This window comes from Spodoptera frugiperda, chromosome 25 (genome assembly GCF_023101765.2).
Source record: "Spodoptera frugiperda isolate SF20-4 chromosome 25, AGI-APGP_CSIRO_Sfru_2.0, whole genome shotgun sequence".
Taxonomy (NCBI): Eukaryota; Metazoa; Arthropoda; class Insecta; order Lepidoptera; family Noctuidae; genus Spodoptera; species Spodoptera frugiperda.
This window is the reverse complement of record NC_064236.1, coordinates 17,004,451-17,023,286: the sequence shown is the minus strand read 5'-3', so window position 1 is coordinate 17,023,286 and position 18,836 is coordinate 17,004,451. Positions and strand designations below refer to the sequence as shown.

General features: G+C 39.6%; 3 protein-coding genes across 6 annotated transcripts; 2 read left to right on the top strand and 1 right to left on the bottom strand.

Moving 5' to 3' along the window:
* Positions 1–361: 361 nt before the first annotated feature.
* On the top strand, positions 362–1,547 carry LOC118262764 (uncharacterized). Its single transcript, XM_035574362.2, has 3 exons — positions 362–469; positions 723–945; positions 1,315–1,547. Exons 2-3 carry the CDS (start codon positions 744–746, stop codon positions 1,545–1,547), a joined length of 435 nt encoding a protein of 144 aa, XP_035430255.1. The 5' UTR covers positions 362–469; positions 723–743.
* A 1-nt stretch (position 1,548) lies between these two features.
* On the top strand, positions 1,549–16,059 carry LOC118262773 (uncharacterized). 4 transcript variants are annotated; one of them, XM_050704025.1, is made up of 4 exons: positions 1,549–6,163; positions 6,395–6,582; positions 15,184–15,397; positions 15,550–16,059. In XM_050704025.1, the coding sequence occupies exon 1, from the start codon at positions 1,549–1,551 to the stop codon at positions 1,723–1,725; it is 177 nt and encodes a 58-aa protein (XP_050559982.1). In that variant the 3' UTR covers positions 1,726–6,163; positions 6,395–6,582; positions 15,184–15,397; positions 15,550–16,059. The 4 variants fall into 4 exon arrangements, with proteins under 4 accessions (XP_050559982.1, XP_050559980.1, XP_050559981.1 ...); XM_050704023.1 differs by having other exon boundaries at positions 15,547–16,059; XM_050704024.1 differs by having other exon boundaries at positions 15,184–15,406.
* LOC118262029 (peptidyl-prolyl cis-trans isomerase-like 1) lies at positions 16,055–18,178 on the bottom strand. Its single transcript, XM_035573130.2, has 2 exons — positions 17,978–18,178; positions 16,055–17,868 (listed from the first exon to the last, which is right to left on the bottom strand). Exons 1-2 carry the CDS (start codon positions 18,046–18,048, stop codon positions 17,424–17,426), a joined length of 516 nt encoding a protein of 171 aa, XP_035429023.1. The 5' UTR covers positions 18,049–18,178; the 3' UTR covers positions 16,055–17,423.
* Between the last annotated feature and the right edge of the window lie 658 nt (positions 18,179–18,836).

The following is an 18,836-nucleotide window of genomic DNA, read 5'->3' as shown; positions in this document are numbered from 1 at the left end:
TAAATAAAAAGAACCATACATCCAAGTTTTTTCAACGTCCTTGCTTACAATCCAAATAATTATCTCCACTTTTTTTGGGAAGTCAGTTAGATAAAAGTCAGCTATCTTCATCGCTTCATCCAGCGTAATACAGCGTGGGCGTGTAACGAACAACATGGCCAAAGAGTCTTGTTTAGGGCACCTGAGTCGGCGAGACATGACAAATAGGTAAAAAATGAGCACCTTTATAATGGTGACTACGAAAAGCATGCCTAGATAAATCAGAAATCTGCCATTATTTATTAAAATATTTATGTATTTTAATGCATAATATTTTTAAAGTTATGAAAAATAATTCTTTATAATGTTGCCATTATTCCCTCATACAACGTTTGTAACAATAACAAATGTGACAATGACAACGTCAAAATAGACTAGACTTTACCGTTTTAATCTGTGGGTGTGGAATCAAATGACGCTTTGTGAAACGGTAAGTTTACATGTATATTTGTTTGAATTTCTAATTTTATCAAAGAAAACTGTATTCAGAACTCAATTACGATATTTAAATTGATTAAACTTGAACGTAGGTAACACAATTGGTTGATAACTTGTGGAATTTTATTGTGTTTGGTACTCACCACGCCCTACATTTTCAACCGTTGTTGGGCTTTAGGCGCGGTCGTCCTCGCACAAAAACAGGTCTCAATATTGGTTCTTGACTGAAATTTTTTCTTCAACAGGTGGGCACCAGTTTGTAAAGAATGTCGGCACTTGAAATTAACACTTACTTTACAGGGAACGGGACGTACAAGCCTATAAACCCGATTGTCTCGAAAGTTGGTGATTTCACGCCGTTTTACATTGCCATTGCTATCTGCTCGGTGATTCTCGGCTTTCTGATCATACTGAACGTGGTGTGCTGCTGTTCCAGGTACTCTGAGTACTGGCTGGACAGACATACAGGTGAGCTTTACTTTGTAACCAATCAGATAATGTCACTTTCCAATGTGTAAATGTTTGAAACTTCATAGTAATTATGTGTAGACATCACTAACAAACTTATATCATTGATGTTATCCTAGCATTCAATAGTATTATGCTTCAATGATTGTTGTCATATCTCGACAGATGAGATTACACAATCATTGGGTAACTTCAAGCTACAATAAAACACACAAACTTATTTATGTCCCTGTATTCTCTATGTCTTGTTGGAATAATGAATAAGATCTTATTCAATATATCTCAGAACCAGCAAAGTTGAACCCCCTGATTAAACTCCTAAAAACTAACCAAATATTTTAGTTAAACATATTTAATTGTGCTTTACAGGTAACCGCTGGATCGTGTCAATCTGGTCGGCGACTCCACACAAGCAGCCACCTCTAGACTTCACGGAGCTCGAGAGCAACTTTCAACAAGTACACTACGTACATCCTTACGGTGACGACAGTGAAGAGTACCGTGACATCCACAAACACAGTGTTCCGCCGTCAGTGTCCCAACAGCCACTGACTTCTTCCCAGGAGTACTTGGAGTTGCACAAGAGGGAGAGTGACATTTAGAATGGCATTCTTAATGCTTTATCCTGCAGTAGCAGTTCTCTCTATGTTTGTACTGATGGTTATCATATTAATTCTAAGATTTGGAGCACGCTGGTGCAAGCTCCGTCACACTACAATGGCTGACCAAGAATATTGGAATGAGGATGATGCATATGAACAAAAAGTGTCATATGCTTAATTACTTAATTGCATTTTCTACAAATTTTTATTGACATTCCTCATGTATCATTAGATTAGACGTGACAATGCATGCAATAAGCTAAATAAATCAATTTTACTTGTGTCAATTAGGAAATCAGTATTTTGAAGTACATTAGGTACTTATTATCTACATTCCCAGTTTATATACACTTTATTTTACCTCTGGTTACTATTTTTTTGTTAATAAGTTGTTTCAAGTTCAAGATCCCGTCCAACTAAAGTAACTGTAGACTTTATTTTATTGGTTTAATGCAATTAATCAAATTATTTTTAAATTTTATTATTATATCCATGTTATACCAACATAGTGTTGAGTTTATAGTAATAGACATTTTTATATTAAATACACTGTTACAATATATCTATCTCTTCTGCCTTATAGTGAATTAGGGTAATATTTTACATAGAATAGGTATATATTAATTGCAATTATGCACTCTGCACACTAGTTGTGTGTCTTATAATAAATATAAAATCTGAAAATGACTGTCACTTTGTATGTCTAACAATAATTATATATATGTAGACTTATTAGAAATGTAAGTTTAATCTTTATATAAATGAACTGGTATTTTTAGTGATGTAGAATCAAGCATTTCTCGAATATTGCATTTGAAATCGACATGTAATCCGTCCAATAAATTAATTTTAAGTACTAAATATCTTGGTTGTTTCATTTCTTTACAACTATCATTTGTCAAGTGTTAGAAAGGAGAGTAATTGTAATTTGGAGATACAATCATAAACTTTATGCAAAGTTAAAAGTAAATGGTTTTTTAATCTCTACAAGGACTAGTATTTGTAAAAACTTAGCAGACTGAACAATGAACATTATACTTAGTTTGCTAATGTATTGCTTGCTAAGCAGCAAGTGTCACTCAGTGATGATAATCATTATAATCTTCAATTTGGCTCCATTGCTTATCCAGTTTACAGTTGTGTGTGTGAATTTTAATTTCATGTATGCTTGTCAATGTAATCAACTGTGATGATGATAGTTTTGTGTATAAAAGTCAGAAAGAATAAATAATGAGTTAGGTGAATTATTTTCAAAATGTACTTGTAGAATTTAATACCTAATAATATAACAAAAGAAATTAAAACCCAATAAATAAGTTCAATTTATTCTTTTATGGTAGGCACTAACCAACCTTTTATTAAAATGATTATCAAGAAAGTTTTGAAACATTTTACTTTACATACATACACAGCCCGTGATAGCCTACAGTCGGACTCGTATGGGCCTTCTCTGTCAAAGAGGGGTCGAGACTAATCTCCACGCCTGGTTGTTCGGTTGGCGATCCAAATAACTGCTAACTCACGTCCCGTCTCCGACTTCGACACCCGCGGGAAGAATTAGGCGGGACAATTCCGTCTACTCTGCCGCCACCATCGGCCACGGCGAATATCTTATTCATATTAAATTTTCTTTTACTTACATAATCTCTATTATATAAAAATAAGTCGGGTTTTCCTTCCTGACGCTATAACTCCAGAACGCACGAACCAATTTCCACGGTTTTGCATTCGTTGGAAAGGTCTCGGGCTGCGTGAGGTTTATAGCAAAGAAAATTCAGGAAAAATTCAAGACAAAAGCAGGAAAACAGAGGAAATCATTGGTGGCGAAACGGAGTTCGCCGGGTTTGCTAGTTAATTATAATCCCACCCAAAACATAAATGTGAAAGGCTGCCAAGTTCGATAATATTGGAATGCTTCGCCTATAAAAGAAGTGAGATCTAAATAAAGACCAAGTTCCATACACAGACCTCAGTTAAAAATGATATAACAAGTTGGCAAGTTTTCACACACTTTGTTATAAACCTACTAAACGCAATGAGTCAAGTATATAATTTTCTATTAAAACGTGCCAAGTTATATCATTTTTAACTGAGGTCTGTGTATGGAACTTGGTCTTTATTTAGATCTCACTTCTTTTATAGGCGAAGCATTCCAATATTATCGAACTTGGCAGCCTTTCACATTTATGTTTTGGGTGGGATTTCATTTATTTTTGTAAGGTTTATTTTCTTTTTTTCTTATTTTACTTTACTTTGACTAAATACAAACCTTCGTAAAGAATTTTAGGTCGGTACGACCATTGGAAGATATAGATAATTTTTTTGTTTTAGTTCCTTAGGGGTATGAATTTAGACCTTCATTATTTTTAAAACTGACTCACACTTGGCCATTTTCAGATTTTTTCCTTTACCTTGACCTGAAGACCTACCTCCATGCCAAATTTCAAGTCAATACGACCATTGGAAGTGGTCTAGGTTTTTGATGAGTGAGTGAGTCAGTCAGTGAGTGTATAGTAAAAATAGCGATTTTCTGACGTCAATATCTCAAGACCTACAGTAGGTACATTAATGAAATTTTGTATTTTAGATAAGTAAGTAGATCTCGACAGATACTAGAAATTTCATATGCGTAGATAAAATAGATTTTGAGTTATAGGTGGGTCGAACTTGGCCCGAAATGGTTCGTGTAATATAACCCACGGCAGGTGACACACTGCCGTGTGTCTAGATAATTAATATCATGCAATGTAGACGTGGACATTGCAAGGCCGCTGGGTCCTTGGAAATTTCCTTGCCCTTGTCGTTTGAAACCAGCCCTCTTTATCTTCTTGCCAGCAATTATTAGTAACTTAAGTGATTAAACGAATTAATCACTTAAGTAACTGTAAAGTGCTTATTGAATAAAATGAATTGGTAAAGGTAGTAGTTAGAAGGGTGAGAAGTAGGTACCTCTGGGCATGTATGATGTGATGGAATATGGGAGATGGAATTGGGACAGATCAGACACAACCACCAGTTGGTTTCTGATACATAGATTCCTGTACACTTAGTTATTTACATATTTTAATGTACATCTAGCATAGGTAAAAATTTCACATCAGTATTATCTCACCTTTTGTCCCAGAGGGGCAGGCACAAAATGTACATACAATTGATACAATGTACACCCACTTTTCACCGTTTGGTATTATGGCAAGTTAAATGCATAAAAGTTTTAATAAATTCTTACATTTTCAAAATTCTCAGAATAGAATCAAAATGCAAACCATGTTGCAACAGGTCAAAGTAAAAATCGAAACTATTCCAATTAAATCATAAACAAGTTCCCCTCTATTCGACTTATTCTACAATTGCCTAGTAAAGAGTGGATAATTAACAACTTTTATTTTTAAAAGGCAGGAGTATACAAGTATATAAATATAATTTAACAATAAAAGTAAAAAACTAAGCCCAATATCTGAAATAGAATGTTTATTTCAGTTAATATTCCATTAAGGTGAATGTTCCGATCGCCTTTTCATACATTTTTCGTTCACGGTATACTCTCCGTACATAGACACTTTTTGCACAAAACTAATCACTTTATCACTTTTGTACGGTCAAGAATCTGCATATAACTTTTTGGTAAATAATTCGCATTATATATGGAGAAAAACAGTCATGAAAACCGTGAAAAATTTGGCATTTCTTTTACTAGTGTAGTAGTGTTAGTGCAATTTGACAATCAAACATATCGGAATGTCTGGATAGGTTATAATATTAAACGCTAGATGGCGTGCACCCGATAATGTAAATTTGAAGAATCATTACTAATTTTATAACAATAGTTTTTTTCATTAAAAAACATTACAATAATTTAAAACTAACTATCGTAAACGAAAATATAAAACATTGTGGTCGTGTGTGAAAAAAATGTTAGCGTTAGTTATTATTATTGTCACTGGCAACAATAAAACATTTTAAATTCGTTCGTAGACAAAATACGATGTTGCCGTTCCGTCGAACATGACTTTTGACACGTTGCCAAACTTATTTAGTACCATCAGATGGTTGACTTGAAATAAAATACATTTCGAAGACTAAGAGTTTGCGTAGCATTACGCTAGGCTTTACGCGCGGAATTTCTTGTATGTTTTTGATCAATGAAAATTCATTGATTCGAAGTAATATTTCTTGTATGTATTTCTTTCCAATTTAATATGATTATTGCAAAGTATTGTAGTATATGTTGTTTATAAGTAAGTAATTTTATTTCAAAATAAAAATACCTACCAACTAATAAATATTAGCAAGTCAGCCCGTGAGTTTAGCTGGCTATTACTAACTAAAATCCTCATATTAGAAATCACCGATCGATATTATATTGTTTTCTCAGATTAGTAATACAAATAACTTTGGACGGACAAACATTAGTATTATTTGTCACATTATATTGCGTCTGCTACATGAATCCCGCGCGTTCCGATACACTCAAAATCAGTTGAACGGACGGTAAAACAAGTATCTTTAAATTTCTAATGTTATAGTAAATAGAGTATAATTATGTAATATCATTTTATGATTTTATTATGGTTGTTCTGCAGCGATTTTTCAATTGATGTTATATCATAATTTGGGTAAGTAAAATTTTATTGCTATAATTTTTCTGAATTTTGGAACGTATTTAATAAATTCTGTTTTATCTATGGTATGGATATTTTGCTGCAATTACAAGCGATTTGATCTGGTTTTGTTATAATTTCGTTTCAATTTTATGCGAATAGGTACTGAGTTTATAAAAGTAACATAATATTGTCTTGTACTTATATAATTAGTTTTTGTGTATTTCGGATTCCGTTTACATCTAGGTACCTACTATGTCGGGGTCCTACGAGAAAGCTGGCGTATCAACGCCACGAATATTCAGGCGCCCGTAAATCGTCAAAACGAGTGAAAAGCGCATTCAGTTGGATACATGTGGACGACAAGATAGTAAACCTGTAAATTATAACTCAAGTTGTGGCCAGCTTCATTGTAAACAAACTTTAGTTTTCAAGTACGTATAGAGTCATCAGTTGTTGAGCCATCTACATGTAAACTTAGAACTCTTTTAGTAATAAGCGTTTCATCCCTCTTCTTCACATGACCATACCAAGAAAAACGATTTCCTTTCAATTTTGCTCTATCATTGGATAATAATGTTCTAGTCTATACATATAATAAAATCGTAGAAAAGTGCTGTCTGTACATTGAAAATAAAAATAAAAAAAATAGCAGGGGTTATTGTTATGTCGATGTCGAACCCAAAAATGTAATTAACTTTTTTTTTGTCTGTTTGTCTGTTTGTCTGTTCGTCTGTGCGCGCTAATCTCAGAAACAGCTGATCCGAGTTGGATGCGGTTTTCACGAATATATTGTGGGATGCTTAAATTTACATTTAGTGTTTGTTTCATATCAATCGGTTCATAAATAAAAAAGTTATGTCAAATCAAAGAATCACGTCGAACATTCTATGCTTATACCATTAATCTCCGCAACTATTTGACGGATTTGGTTGAAATTTGGTACAGATATAGTTTAGAACCTTAGAAAGGATATAGATATATTTTTATTTCAAAAATCAAAAAATAAAATAAAAATAAAATAAAAATAAAATAAAATAAAATAAAATAAAATAAAATAAAATAAAATAAAATAAAATAAAATAAAATAAAAATAAAATAAAAATAAAATAAAATAAAAATAAAATAAAAATAAAAATAAAAATAAAATAAAAATAAAATAAAATAAAAATAAAATAAAAATAAAATAAAAATAAAATAAAAATAAAATAAAATAAAAATAAAATAAAAATAAATTAAAAATAAAATAAAAATAAAAATAAAATAAAAATAAAAATAAAATAAAAATAAAATAAAAATAAAAATAAAAATAAAAATAAAATAAAAATAAAAATAAAAATAATATAAAAATTAGAAAAAAAAAAAAATTATTCCGGACATACAGCGCCATCTATTGTTCAATTTCGTACTTATAGTACGGAATTGAACAATGTCGGGCTGATCCTATACTCCGTAGATAGATGGCGTTGATCGCGCAATGGTGTAATTACAATTGTTCAGTTCATGTTATTGTTTTAATTCATTGGAAATTTGTTTTTACAAAATAGTAAAAAGCAATGAAAAATATAACATAATACAACTTTTAGTACAAAGAAAACGCTCTAACAGAGTATAGATAATTCTATGTCGATCGTTACACGACTTCGGTTCATGTTATTGTTTTAATTCGTCGAAAAAAAGTTAACAAATAGTAAAAAGGTATGTAAAAAATTATATCAATATAATTAAACCTTTAGTACAAAGAAAATGCCCGAACGGAGTATAAATAAATAATCCAAGTTGTCTTTATCCTCGATAGATGGCGTTGGGATCGAAATAGATTGCGCTATGGTTTTGTTACAATTATTTGGTTGGGTATCGGCCGAGCGCTTCGGTACTATTGTAGAAAATGTGTATTATCAGTCGTATGATTATTTGTCTGTAGTGGTCCTGCTGTTTCGTATATTCTAAATTGGTTTCGTTGTATTTGTCAATTAATAAGTTTATTTATTGGGTTTTCCTGGTTTTCTGGTTAAACTTTTTAACGTAGGTTTAGTTTGATATCGATTATTAGTAGTTACTGTAGTTAGTTTTTTTTTAATAAAATTGTAAGTCTAATTTATAAATTAATTAGATTAGATTTAAGTCGTTTCTTTTAAATTATTTAGTTTAAGCTTGGTTATTATAGCATAAAGGATAGGTTCTAATATCCCGAGGGAGTTTCTGGTCTCCTACCGGGCGTGTCCCCAGGTGGCGGATAGGGGAATGCCGCGCAGATATGCGCGGTACCGGTATCAATCTGGCACGGACCAAAACCAGACGGCGTATCGCTCCCCATGGTGGGGACGCGATTCAGTGCGGCGTTGTTGACTAGTCATTTATGGCTCGTCATTGTGATATTAGTCACCGTCGGACAATCCGTAATCCTCATTGAGAGGGACGGAGGCCCAGCTCTGCCCACGTGGCAAGATAGGTCACGAGGAAGAAAACCTCTCTAAAAAATCATGGAGTCGTGCAAATCTATTGCAGGTACTTGTTAAAGTACAGTGCATTTAGATCTGGCACTTACTCAAGGGGCGACGGGTCTACTTATGTCACGGCATTAGTGGGCAGATCTGACACAGATCACCGTTCGGCCCGAACGTCGTGCCAGTGCAGGCGCACTGGTGCGGCGAACGTTTGCTCCTTCTCGGAGGTGCAAATAGCGACGGGTCTCGCTAAGCCAGGGTGGCTGGATAGCGGGGCGGAGGCATGTCTAATGCCGCCGTCGTCGGGACTTGGCTTAATTGCCCGGTCCCTATCCCTACAACCTAAGCTCAGAAGTGTGGTGAGGGGTGAATGGTCGGTTGGGGAAAAAACCAGGCCGCGAGCACTTCAACCTCCGGGCACCTGCCGCACCCGGTTGTATATAGGCTTATCTGAGTATAAGGCTCTGCTCAGATGGACTTTTATTTCCTTACTACTCGTGGGAACAGTATGGAAGATTTAAAAATTAATAATAATAAAAATGACGTAGAGAAGGAGAGAATAGAGGAGGAGAGAGTGGAGGAGATTGCCATGGTGTCAGATGCTGACACTTTGGCTTCTATTGAATCAGTGGAGATGGATGAGAGTCGCCCCGATATTTCGAGGTGGCTCAAGAGGCCGAGACGGGAGTCTCACTCAGAGTCAGAAGCAGGCTCTAGCGGTGACGGAGAAGGTGATCTAGCGGTTTCGACTGTCAGGTCAAATACTACCTCGAAGAGGGGCAGGGGACGCCCGCCGACGACAGGCAAATACGTTGGCTTAGCAAAGGCGAGGAAGGAGTTGGCAGCTGCTAAAAAAGCTGCTGAAAAAGAGGAACGGCTGGCAAAAGAGGAAGCAGCTGTTGTTGAAAAAACTCGGAAGGTTAACACCGGCCGGGTTTCCGGGCTTTCAGAGTCTTCTCTCTCTTCTGTAATAGAAGTTGAGGACCTACCAGCCAGACAACTAGACGGTCGGATTCAAAATGCTGTAGGCGCCATTAAGGAAGTTGCAAGACTATCTAAGGGCCTAAAGGGGACATCACAGAAGGCCCTTAAAGAGGCGGCGGCTTCTATAACCGAGGTTGCCCAGGAGTTGTTAGAGCGCACCTCAAGTGAAGAGGTCAGACGCCTCGAGGCCGCCAACGCTCGCCTAGAGGCTGCAAACGCTCGCTTAGAAGCACAAATGGCGGAACTATTGAAAGAGCTTGGAGAGCTTCGCAAGGAGCTCTTCAATCATAGAAAAGACGAAGCTGGACCTCCACCACCAGCGCGTCTATCTTCATCTGAGGAGACAAAGGCTATTCGACTCCTTAGAACGGAGATATCGAGCCTTGCGTCTCGCTTCTCTGTTATTGAGGGCAGACTACTACGGCCACCGCTGGGAGTAGACAAGGTAATGCCACGGGCATCAACATCATTGTCAACTTACGCAGCGAAAGCAGCAAAAGTAGTAGTGACGGAGGCAAGTCCTGAGCTCGAAGGTGCTCAAACTGAGGAGGATGCGTTGGTGACGGCGAAAGAAACACCGTCTCCTCAAGTTGCCGCTGCAACCAAGCAAAAGAAGAAGAAAAAAAAGAAGAAGAAGAAAAAACATCCTAGTCCTGGGGCCACAACTGCGGCTCTAGTGGCTTCACAGCAGAAGGATGATGGCTGGGAGACTGTAGGGGCCAAGCAAAAAGCCAAAAAGGCGAATAAGAAGGCACAAAAAGCTGCAGTGCAGGCCACACAGGCCAAAAAGCGAAGGCTGCGTCTTCCGCGTTCTACGGCGGTGATGATTACACTGCAGCCCGGAGCGGAGGAAAAGGGAATCTCTTATGCTTCTGTCTTAACTATGGCAAAGAGTAATATTAAACTTGAGGAGCTGGGAATAGACGGCATCCGCTTCCGCGAAACAGCCACAGGTGCTCGCCTGTTACAAATTCCAGGAGCGTCCAGTGGCCCTAAAGCTGATGCTCTCGCAGAAAAGCTTCGCACGGCTTTTCAATCAGACGACATCAAAGTGTCTAGACCCAGCATTAGCGTAAATGTACGATTGTCGGGTCTAGACGACTCAGTGACCTCTGATGAAGTACGGGATGCAGTTGCACGATACGGAGAGTGTTCCACTGACCAAATTAAGTTAGGGGAAATGTCTCCGGGTCGCAGGGGAATGCGTTCAGTTGTGGTCTCTTGCCCGGTCGCTGCAGCAAAGAAATTAGCCTCTGGGCAAAAGGTGCTAGTGGGGTGGGTTTCGGCTCAAGTCAAGTTCCTTGAGCCAAGACCTAGCCGATGTTATAGATGTCTGGAAGAGGGACACGTAGGCGTTAAATGCACTCACAGCATCAATGTTGGTGATCTGTGCTACCACTGCGGAAAGCCTGGTCACAAAGCCAGTACCTGTGACGCACCACCGCACTGCCCCAAGTGCGAAGCGGTGGGCAGACCAGCAGACCACCGCGTAGACAGTAAGACATGTGCCGAAACTGTTAAGAAGAGGGGAAGAAGAAGGGTGGGCCCTCTGCCTCGAGAGCAACTACGCAGTCAACACAACCTGTTGTTGCTGCAGTTGAGCAGCCTGCGGAGAGAACCCAAAACATGGATTGTCAGTAATGGCTCTGCGCGTCCTTCAAACTAATATAAACCACTGCGCTCGGGCTCAAGATCTGCTGATTCAGAGCATGACGCAGTGGTCGATAAATCTTGCGGTGGTCGCTGAGCCGTGGTTTGTACCGGACAGGGACGACTGGATTTGCGACGTAGATGGCTTGGTGACGTTAATTTCGCGGACTGCAGTGGGTTCCCCGACATTTGAAGAAGTCGTCAAGGGACGAGGTTATGTCGCGGCGTTGTTTGGAGAGATAGTGGTTATTGGTATTTACTTCTCTCCGAACAAACCTCTTGCTGAATTCGAGAGCTTCTTAACCGAGTTGGGCATAATCATCTGTCGCAATCATCCTCGCCCCGTATTAGTCCTTGGTGATTTTAATGCCAAATCAGTGGCTTGGGGATCACCAGCAACCAACGCTCGAGGTGAAGAGGTCGAGGAGTGGGCCATTGAGAATGGGTTAACCCTACTCAACAGGGGTTCCATTAACACGTGCGTGCGAATGCGGGGGGGATCGATAGTAGACCTCACGTTTGCTACCCCAGCTGTAGCACGACGGGTTCAGAATTGGCGAGTTCTAGAGGAGGTAGAGACGCTATCAGATCATCGCTACATCCGATTTGACGTCTCTGCGCAGACCTCGCCCGGCCCAGATCCAGTGGCTCCTGTTGAGGTTGGTCCACGGTGGGCGCTGAAGAAGCTCAAACGAGAACTACTCCGTGAAGCCGCCATCGTCCAAGCTTGGGTGTCTGCACCAGATAGGCCTAATGACATTAACGTAGAAACTAAGTGGTTCCAGACGGCGATGACACACATTTGTGATGCGGCGATGCCTCGGCATCGAACACTGCCCCCGCGTACTCAAGTGTATTGGTGGTCTCAAGACATCGAGCACCTTCGTGCTGCTTGCATGGCGGCGAGGCGTCAGTACGCCAGATATCGGAGGAGACGGCGCCGCGCACCGGACGCGGACATCGTCGAGGCGGATCTTTATGATGCCTATAGGGCGGCGAAAAAGGAACTCAAAATTGCCATTGTGCGGGCCAAGGCCGAGGCCCGCAAGCAGCAACTTGCTGCACTGAATCGGGACCCGTGGGGACGCCCATACCTCGCTGTCCGGGGTAAGCTTCGCCCGTGGGCGCCTCCATTAACCCAGAGTTTGCGGCCGGAACTACTGCAAAATATTGTGAGTGCCCTTTTTCCGGCTGGAGAAGCTCACATACCACCACCTATGGCTCCGCCGTCGGCGCCCACCGTGAGAGATGTTGAAATACCCGAGGTTACCCAGGTCGAACTAAAAACGGCAGTGCTTCGGCTCAAGGCAAAAAATACCGCCCCAGGGCCCGACGGAATTCCTGGTCGGGCATGGGTTCTGGCAATGGAGGCACTCGGGCCTCGACTGCGAAGTCTAATGAGCGCATGTCTGGAACAGGGACGGTTTCCACAGCAATGGAAATCTGGAAAGCTGGTTCTGATCAGGAAAGCAGGACGCCCGGCTGACTCTCCGTCTGCCTATCGGCCCATCGTACTGCTGGACGAGGTAGGCAAGCTGTTCGAGCGGATCATCACTGACCGCCTCGTCAAACACCTGTCATTAGAAGGGCCAGATTTGGCAGACAACCAGTTTGGATTCCGTCAAGGGCGCTCGACTGTGGATGCCATTATGCAAGTAAAGACCTTGGCGAATGAAGCTGTGTCCCGGGGTGAGGTGGTCTTGGCGGTGTCTTTAGACATCGCTAATGCGTTCAACACCTTGCCCTGGAGCTGTATCAAGGAAGCGCTGCGGTATCATGGAGTGCCTGCCTACCTGCGCCGCACAGTCGAGGCCTACCTATCGGAGAGGGCAATAATCTACCCGGGTGCTCACACATGGGGTCGGCGAGAGGTATCGACCGGTGTTCCACAGGGATCGGTCCTGGGACCGCTCCTGTGGAACATCGGGTATGACTGGGTACTTCGTGGTGCTCTTCTGCACGGCGTTGTAGTTACGTGCTATGCGGACGATACACTGGTAACGGCACGCGGGAAGAGTTACCGTGACGCTGCGCTACTGGCGACGGCAGGTGTTGCGCAAGTCGTGTCAAGGATCCGGCGTCTGGGGCTGGAGGTGGCCCTTAATAAATCTGAGGCCATTTGCTTCCATAGGGCTCGGCGGGGTCCACCGGCAGGTTCACACATTGTGGTTGGAGGGGTTCGTATCGCAGTCAATTCGACAATGAAATATCTTGGTCTGGTCCTTGACAGTCGTTGGAACTTCGGACCCCACCTCCGACAACTGGTTCCCAAATTGAGGGGAGCAGCAGCGGCGCTTTCGCGGTTGCTTCCCAATTTGGGGAATCCCAATACATCTTGCCGGTGGCTATACATGGGGATCGTGCGGTCAATGGCCCTCTACGGGTCACCAGTTTGGGCGGATGGACTGACGGCGCCCAATGTCGCTTTACTGCGAAGTTCGCAGCGCGCGATGGCCATCAGAGTCATAAGGGGTTACCGCACGATCTCCTTCGAGGCTGCTAGCCTCTTAGCTGGATCTCCACCCTGGGACTTGGAAGCAAAGGCTCTCGCATCACTATATAGGTGGCGCGGGGAGCTGGCTGCTCGGGGCGAGCGATATCCACCTCGAGTTCTTGAGGCACGAAGGACTGAACTCCGTTGTGACACAATAACGGAGTGGAAAACACGACTTGCGCAACCTAGTGCAGGGCACGCCATTATAGCGGCAGTAAGTCCCGTCATGGAGGCGTGGATCGGCAGAGGACATGGTGTCCTAACCTTCCGGTTAACACAGGTACTTTCCGGACATGGCTGCTTTGGAAAGTACTTGTGTCGCATAGGCCGGAAGCAGACATCGGTGTGTCATCACTGTGATGGTGGTTTGGAGGATACGGCGCGGCATACGCTCGAAGAATGTTCTGCATGGGCAGAGCCGCGCCGTGAACTCATTGCAGTCCTCGGCGGGACAGACCTCTCACTGTCGACTGTTATACAAGCTATGGTCAACAGTGAGAGTGCATGGGACGGAGTCGCTTCCTTCTGTGAACAAGTCATGTTGGCAAAGGAAGCGGCTGAAAGGGAGAGGGAATCAAGATCTTTTCCCTCCCGCCGTAGACGCGCCAATCGTCAGCGCCGTGAGGCGGCAGCCGATCTACGACCTCCATAGGAAAGGCCTGCGGGCGACTGACTGGGGGAGTCAGACGTCCGCTGTATAGGCGAGAGTAGGCGTTAGCGTAGTGTTCCACGCGCGCTACTCGAGGAAGGGAAGCAGCCTCCCAGGGCCGCTAACGTGGCGGGACCTGCCGCGAACGAGCGGTAGGTCGAAGCCTGCCGGGTGCGGTGAATCCGTGAGGGCAGCCCGGATCACGGCCACAGGCAGTGGAGGAACACCGCGGTGGTTTTAGCCGGTAAGAGTCCGGCACACCCCTCCGTCGTCCCCACGGCGTGGGAAGTCCATGAGGATTTCCATCGCGTTACAAAAAAAAAAAAAAAAAATAGGTTCTAATATAATTTCTTTTTTAATTGTTATAAATTCGTAATTCGTAGCTTTCTTTAGTTTTAAGTTAGTTTTCATCTTAAGTTCGGAAAGATTATAATATTTCTTTAGTTAAAGTCCGTTTTTAAACTATTTTTTCAATGCCCTAAGTGAGTATACATCTATTTAATTCAAACGCAGAGCTCATTATGTTGATTTTTGAAGAGTTCCCTGGAATATCTTCCACATCTCATTTTTGAAAAGATCCCGCGAGATCGGGAACTCATCATCATCATCATCATCATCAGCCTATAGCTATGGGAACTATGTGGTTAAAACCAAAAATTTGCCGGAAGTCACTATTCCACGCGAACGAAGTCGCGGGCAAAAGCTAGTTATGAATAAAAAGCATGAATATTACTATCAAGTAAATTCTATTGCATGTCCACTTTATAATTTATTTTAGCATCTTCTTACTATAATATTAAATCTATTTCAGGTTCAAGGACAAATGCGTGTCAGTAACATGGATAAATGCTACTTCATATGTTTTATTTCAGTCAATGAACCTTTGACTGTTATAGAAGTTTGTCGAGATAATATAATGACTTTATCAGCAATATGATGCCAAAGTTAATACACTTTTTTAAAGAATGTATTCTGCCAGAAATAGTTTTGAGACATGTTCAAAAAAATGCGAAATGTATACCTAGGTATGAAAGGTACACAATTTTTTTTTATTTTATTTTATGATTTCCATTGATTTCAATCTATATTATATTTTTTTCTTGTGGGATATTGTTTTCATCCACATCAAAAGTTAAACACAAAATATACTAATTATAGTAATTTTCTTTCGCAGCAGCTGTGTAGCGGTAGTTTCCAGGCAATAATGAGGAAGGATGAGTGAAAACAACACGACAAATGTTTTTTTATTGTACTATTATAGTAGTGTGTTTAGAATCTACATTATCAATGTTTACAGTCATGTTTTTTTTGATGTCAGAAAACTGAAATGGTGTACTCGTCGTAATGAACATAATGTTCATAATGTGATATGAATACATTGACCTATTTTAAGGTTTCTGAAAAACAAAAAGGAAAGTTGTTGCTTTTTTATTTCCTTATGTAGTATAGTGATTATGGATGCTTAGATATTCTCAAACATTTTTCTGCTTTGATTGCAATCTATTATTCTGGTTGCCTTGTTTATGAATTATAGTTTTGAATTATTATTTTGAATGAGATTATTTTTTAATAATCAGTCACGTATCAAGCATTCATGTCACATAAATACTTGTAATAATTGCAGGTTAGTATATACATTCTATTAAATAATGTATAAGATAATAAAATAAAACTGTCTTACATTGCATTCTTGACATTCATTTTATTCCCAAACTAGTGACCCGCCCCGTTTTCGCACGGGTGCAAAATTATCAGTTTCCCTACTATAATATACATGTATTATACATATAAACCTTCCTCTTTAATCACTCTATCGATTAAAAGAAACAGCATCAAAATCCTTAGTGTAGAAAGCATACATATGGATATAGGGACAGAGAAAACGACTTTGTTTTATGCTATTTAGTACCTAAATATAACACTACTTATACCTTTTATTTTTAGAACATAATAGCATCAGATGGTGTTCTTTAGTTCCTAATCCCCAAGACATAATTTCTACAGGTACCAGCCTATTAACTTTTAAATGCACGCCATCTAGTGGTTAATTTTGAAGAAAGGTTGATTTTAAAGTAGGCGCTATGTCTATGTGTGTATAAATGACTGTAAACAGAGTTGGATATTAATATTTCGCTTTTATGGCAAATCGGATGGGTTTTGAGGCGATAATTTGACTAATTCCGATAAAGTGGGATGCCTGATTTTCGCATTACTATTTCTGTTACTTAATATTGTTCCAATGACACTCAAAACAACATAAAACTGAAAATGTTCAATTCAGCGCCATCTATCGGGAAACGAGCCATGAAGAGCTCGGAACATTCACCTTAAGGACAGCATGCAACCGGCATTATAAAGTCATCTTAAAAGTTGTTCTAGGAAAATACACTATTATTTCATACATTTAGTCAAATGGGGTGAATAGACACAGGAATGGGTTGTTAGATGTTAGAATATTTTCCCAAAATTTAGTAACCCGTCTTCTGTACCTATTCATTCCTCAAATTCTATTCACCCCGTTTTATGGTACATACATACATATTTCAATCATCAAAATATTATTCACTTCTCCTTATAATTCACACTTACAACACTAAACAATCCAATACAACAATACAAACAGTTATTTACATGCTACTATTTAGTTATGAAAAAATAAACATTTATATTCAAACAAATTCATTTAGTTAGAATTTCAGTTTGTTTTGGTATAGCAATATTAGGCCAATCAATCAAGGCCTAATTAACCGGATATGCCTTGGACTATCTGGATAGGCCGGTTGGAAGTAATTGCGGGAGGCATATGTTCAGCAGAGAATGTCCTGTAGCTGAAATAATGATGATGTATACTTAACTATGTGTATGTAACATCTCATTTGTAAGACAGTTTTAGTTAAAAACTCGTTACAATAACTATGAAAACTTTGAGCAACATTTGAATTGTATTTTGTTCAGTAAATAACAATAATGTACCACATATTTGAGTAGAAGCGTGAAATTAACTTAGCCTAGCACTAAATACTGAAGTCCAAACTTTGAAAACAGTTCTTTCTACTTAGGGATGTAAGCCTTATCTATTTTGACATCATCAACCGGACAATCGTTTTTATCACACTCAACTAATCCTATTCTCTTCACAACAGCCATCCCAGACTGCACTCTTCCAAAGACTGCGTGTTTTCCATCAAGCCACTGCGTAGGAGCCAACGTAATAAAGAACTGCGACCCATTGGAGTCGGGCCCAGCATTCGCCATGGACAATATCCCAGCACCTGTGTGCTTCAAGTCTGAAGCTATCTCATCATCAAACGTCGGTCCGTATATAGATTGTCCGCCTTTCCCCGTACCAGTAGGATCACCGCCTTGTATCATGAAATCCCTTATGACTCTGTGGAATTTCGTATTGTTGTAGTAACCGCGGCGAACCAATTCCATAAAATTTCGACATGTTACTGGCGCGTGCTTCCAGTACATCTCCACAACTACCGGGCCCATACTGAAAATAGTAAATTTGTTTCGTTAGACAACAAAGAAAATAAATGTTAGTAAATTCTAGAACTTGGTATAACCTAAATCACAAGTTTATTAAATAGTAGCAGTCTTACGTTGTTTCTAACACAGCAATGGGCGGCTGCCATGATTTATCAGGAATTCCGGCGTTAGAAAAACCGAGCATGATGTTGCAAATAGAGTAATTTACCCAATGTTATAAATTAGGACTCAGTTTTAGACTAAAAATTTAAATCACACGCAAAATATACCGCTTGTTGGCATCAAACCATCAAATGTCATAAACAATTATGACTTTGACATTGACAATTAACAGTTTCGTTTGAGGTGAGAAGCTTGTGTCTACCGCCAAGTTCTTGTTTATGACTTTTGAATACTTGGTTTTTGGCTGTAGCAGAAAAAGGATAATACTTTCATATTTTTTGTACTTTTACACTACAGTTCTAGTTTCTAACAAATTCTTTTTTTTTTAACCCTACGTGATTTGCCTGATAATAAATATTGTTTCAACCACTAGATATTCTAATTATAAAAGTCTTCACAAACGACTATCTCGTTTGTGAAGACGTTTCCATAAAACTACTACTTCCATAAGAAATCACTTCTCAATTGAGAATCTCAATCTCAATTTGAGATACAATTTTAATATATCTTGAATTAATACCATTGCAATTATAATTATAAGTTGCCTTATAAATAGGATAAGTTGTACTTTTTGTTTTCTTTAATATTGTCAGGCCAAATAAGATTGCGTGAAATAAAGAAAAAATTTAATTCACTTTGAAAGTAAAGATACATCACTTACTACCTAGTTAGTTAACGATTAAAATTAAACACAACTAGAAATACGACTTTTACAATAGATTTTTAAAGTCACCAAGAAAATATACCTATGTGGAAATAAAACATCTTATATTAGATACCAGCGTCTGCCCGCAGCTTTGCTCGCGTTCC

Coding starts and splice junctions, on each gene's coding strand:
- LOC118262764 (XM_035574362.2), top strand. CDS start 744: ATGTCGGCACTTGAAATTAACACTTACTTTACAGGGAACGGGACGTAC. Junction 946..1,314: donor CTGGCTGGACAGACATACAG/GTGAGCTTTACT, acceptor TGTGCTTTACAG/GTAACCGCTGGATCGTGTCA.
- LOC118262773 (XM_050704025.1), top strand. CDS start 1,549: ATGGCATTCTTAATGCTTTATCCTGCAGTAGCAGTTCTCTCTATGTTT.
- LOC118262029 (XM_035573130.2), bottom strand. CDS start 18,048: ATGCTCGGTTTTTCTAACGCCGGAATTCCTGATAAATCATGGCAGCCG. Junction 17,869..17,977: donor ATTGCTGTGTTAGAAACAAC/GTAAGACTGCTA, acceptor TACTATTTTCAG/TATGGGCCCGGTAGTTGTGG.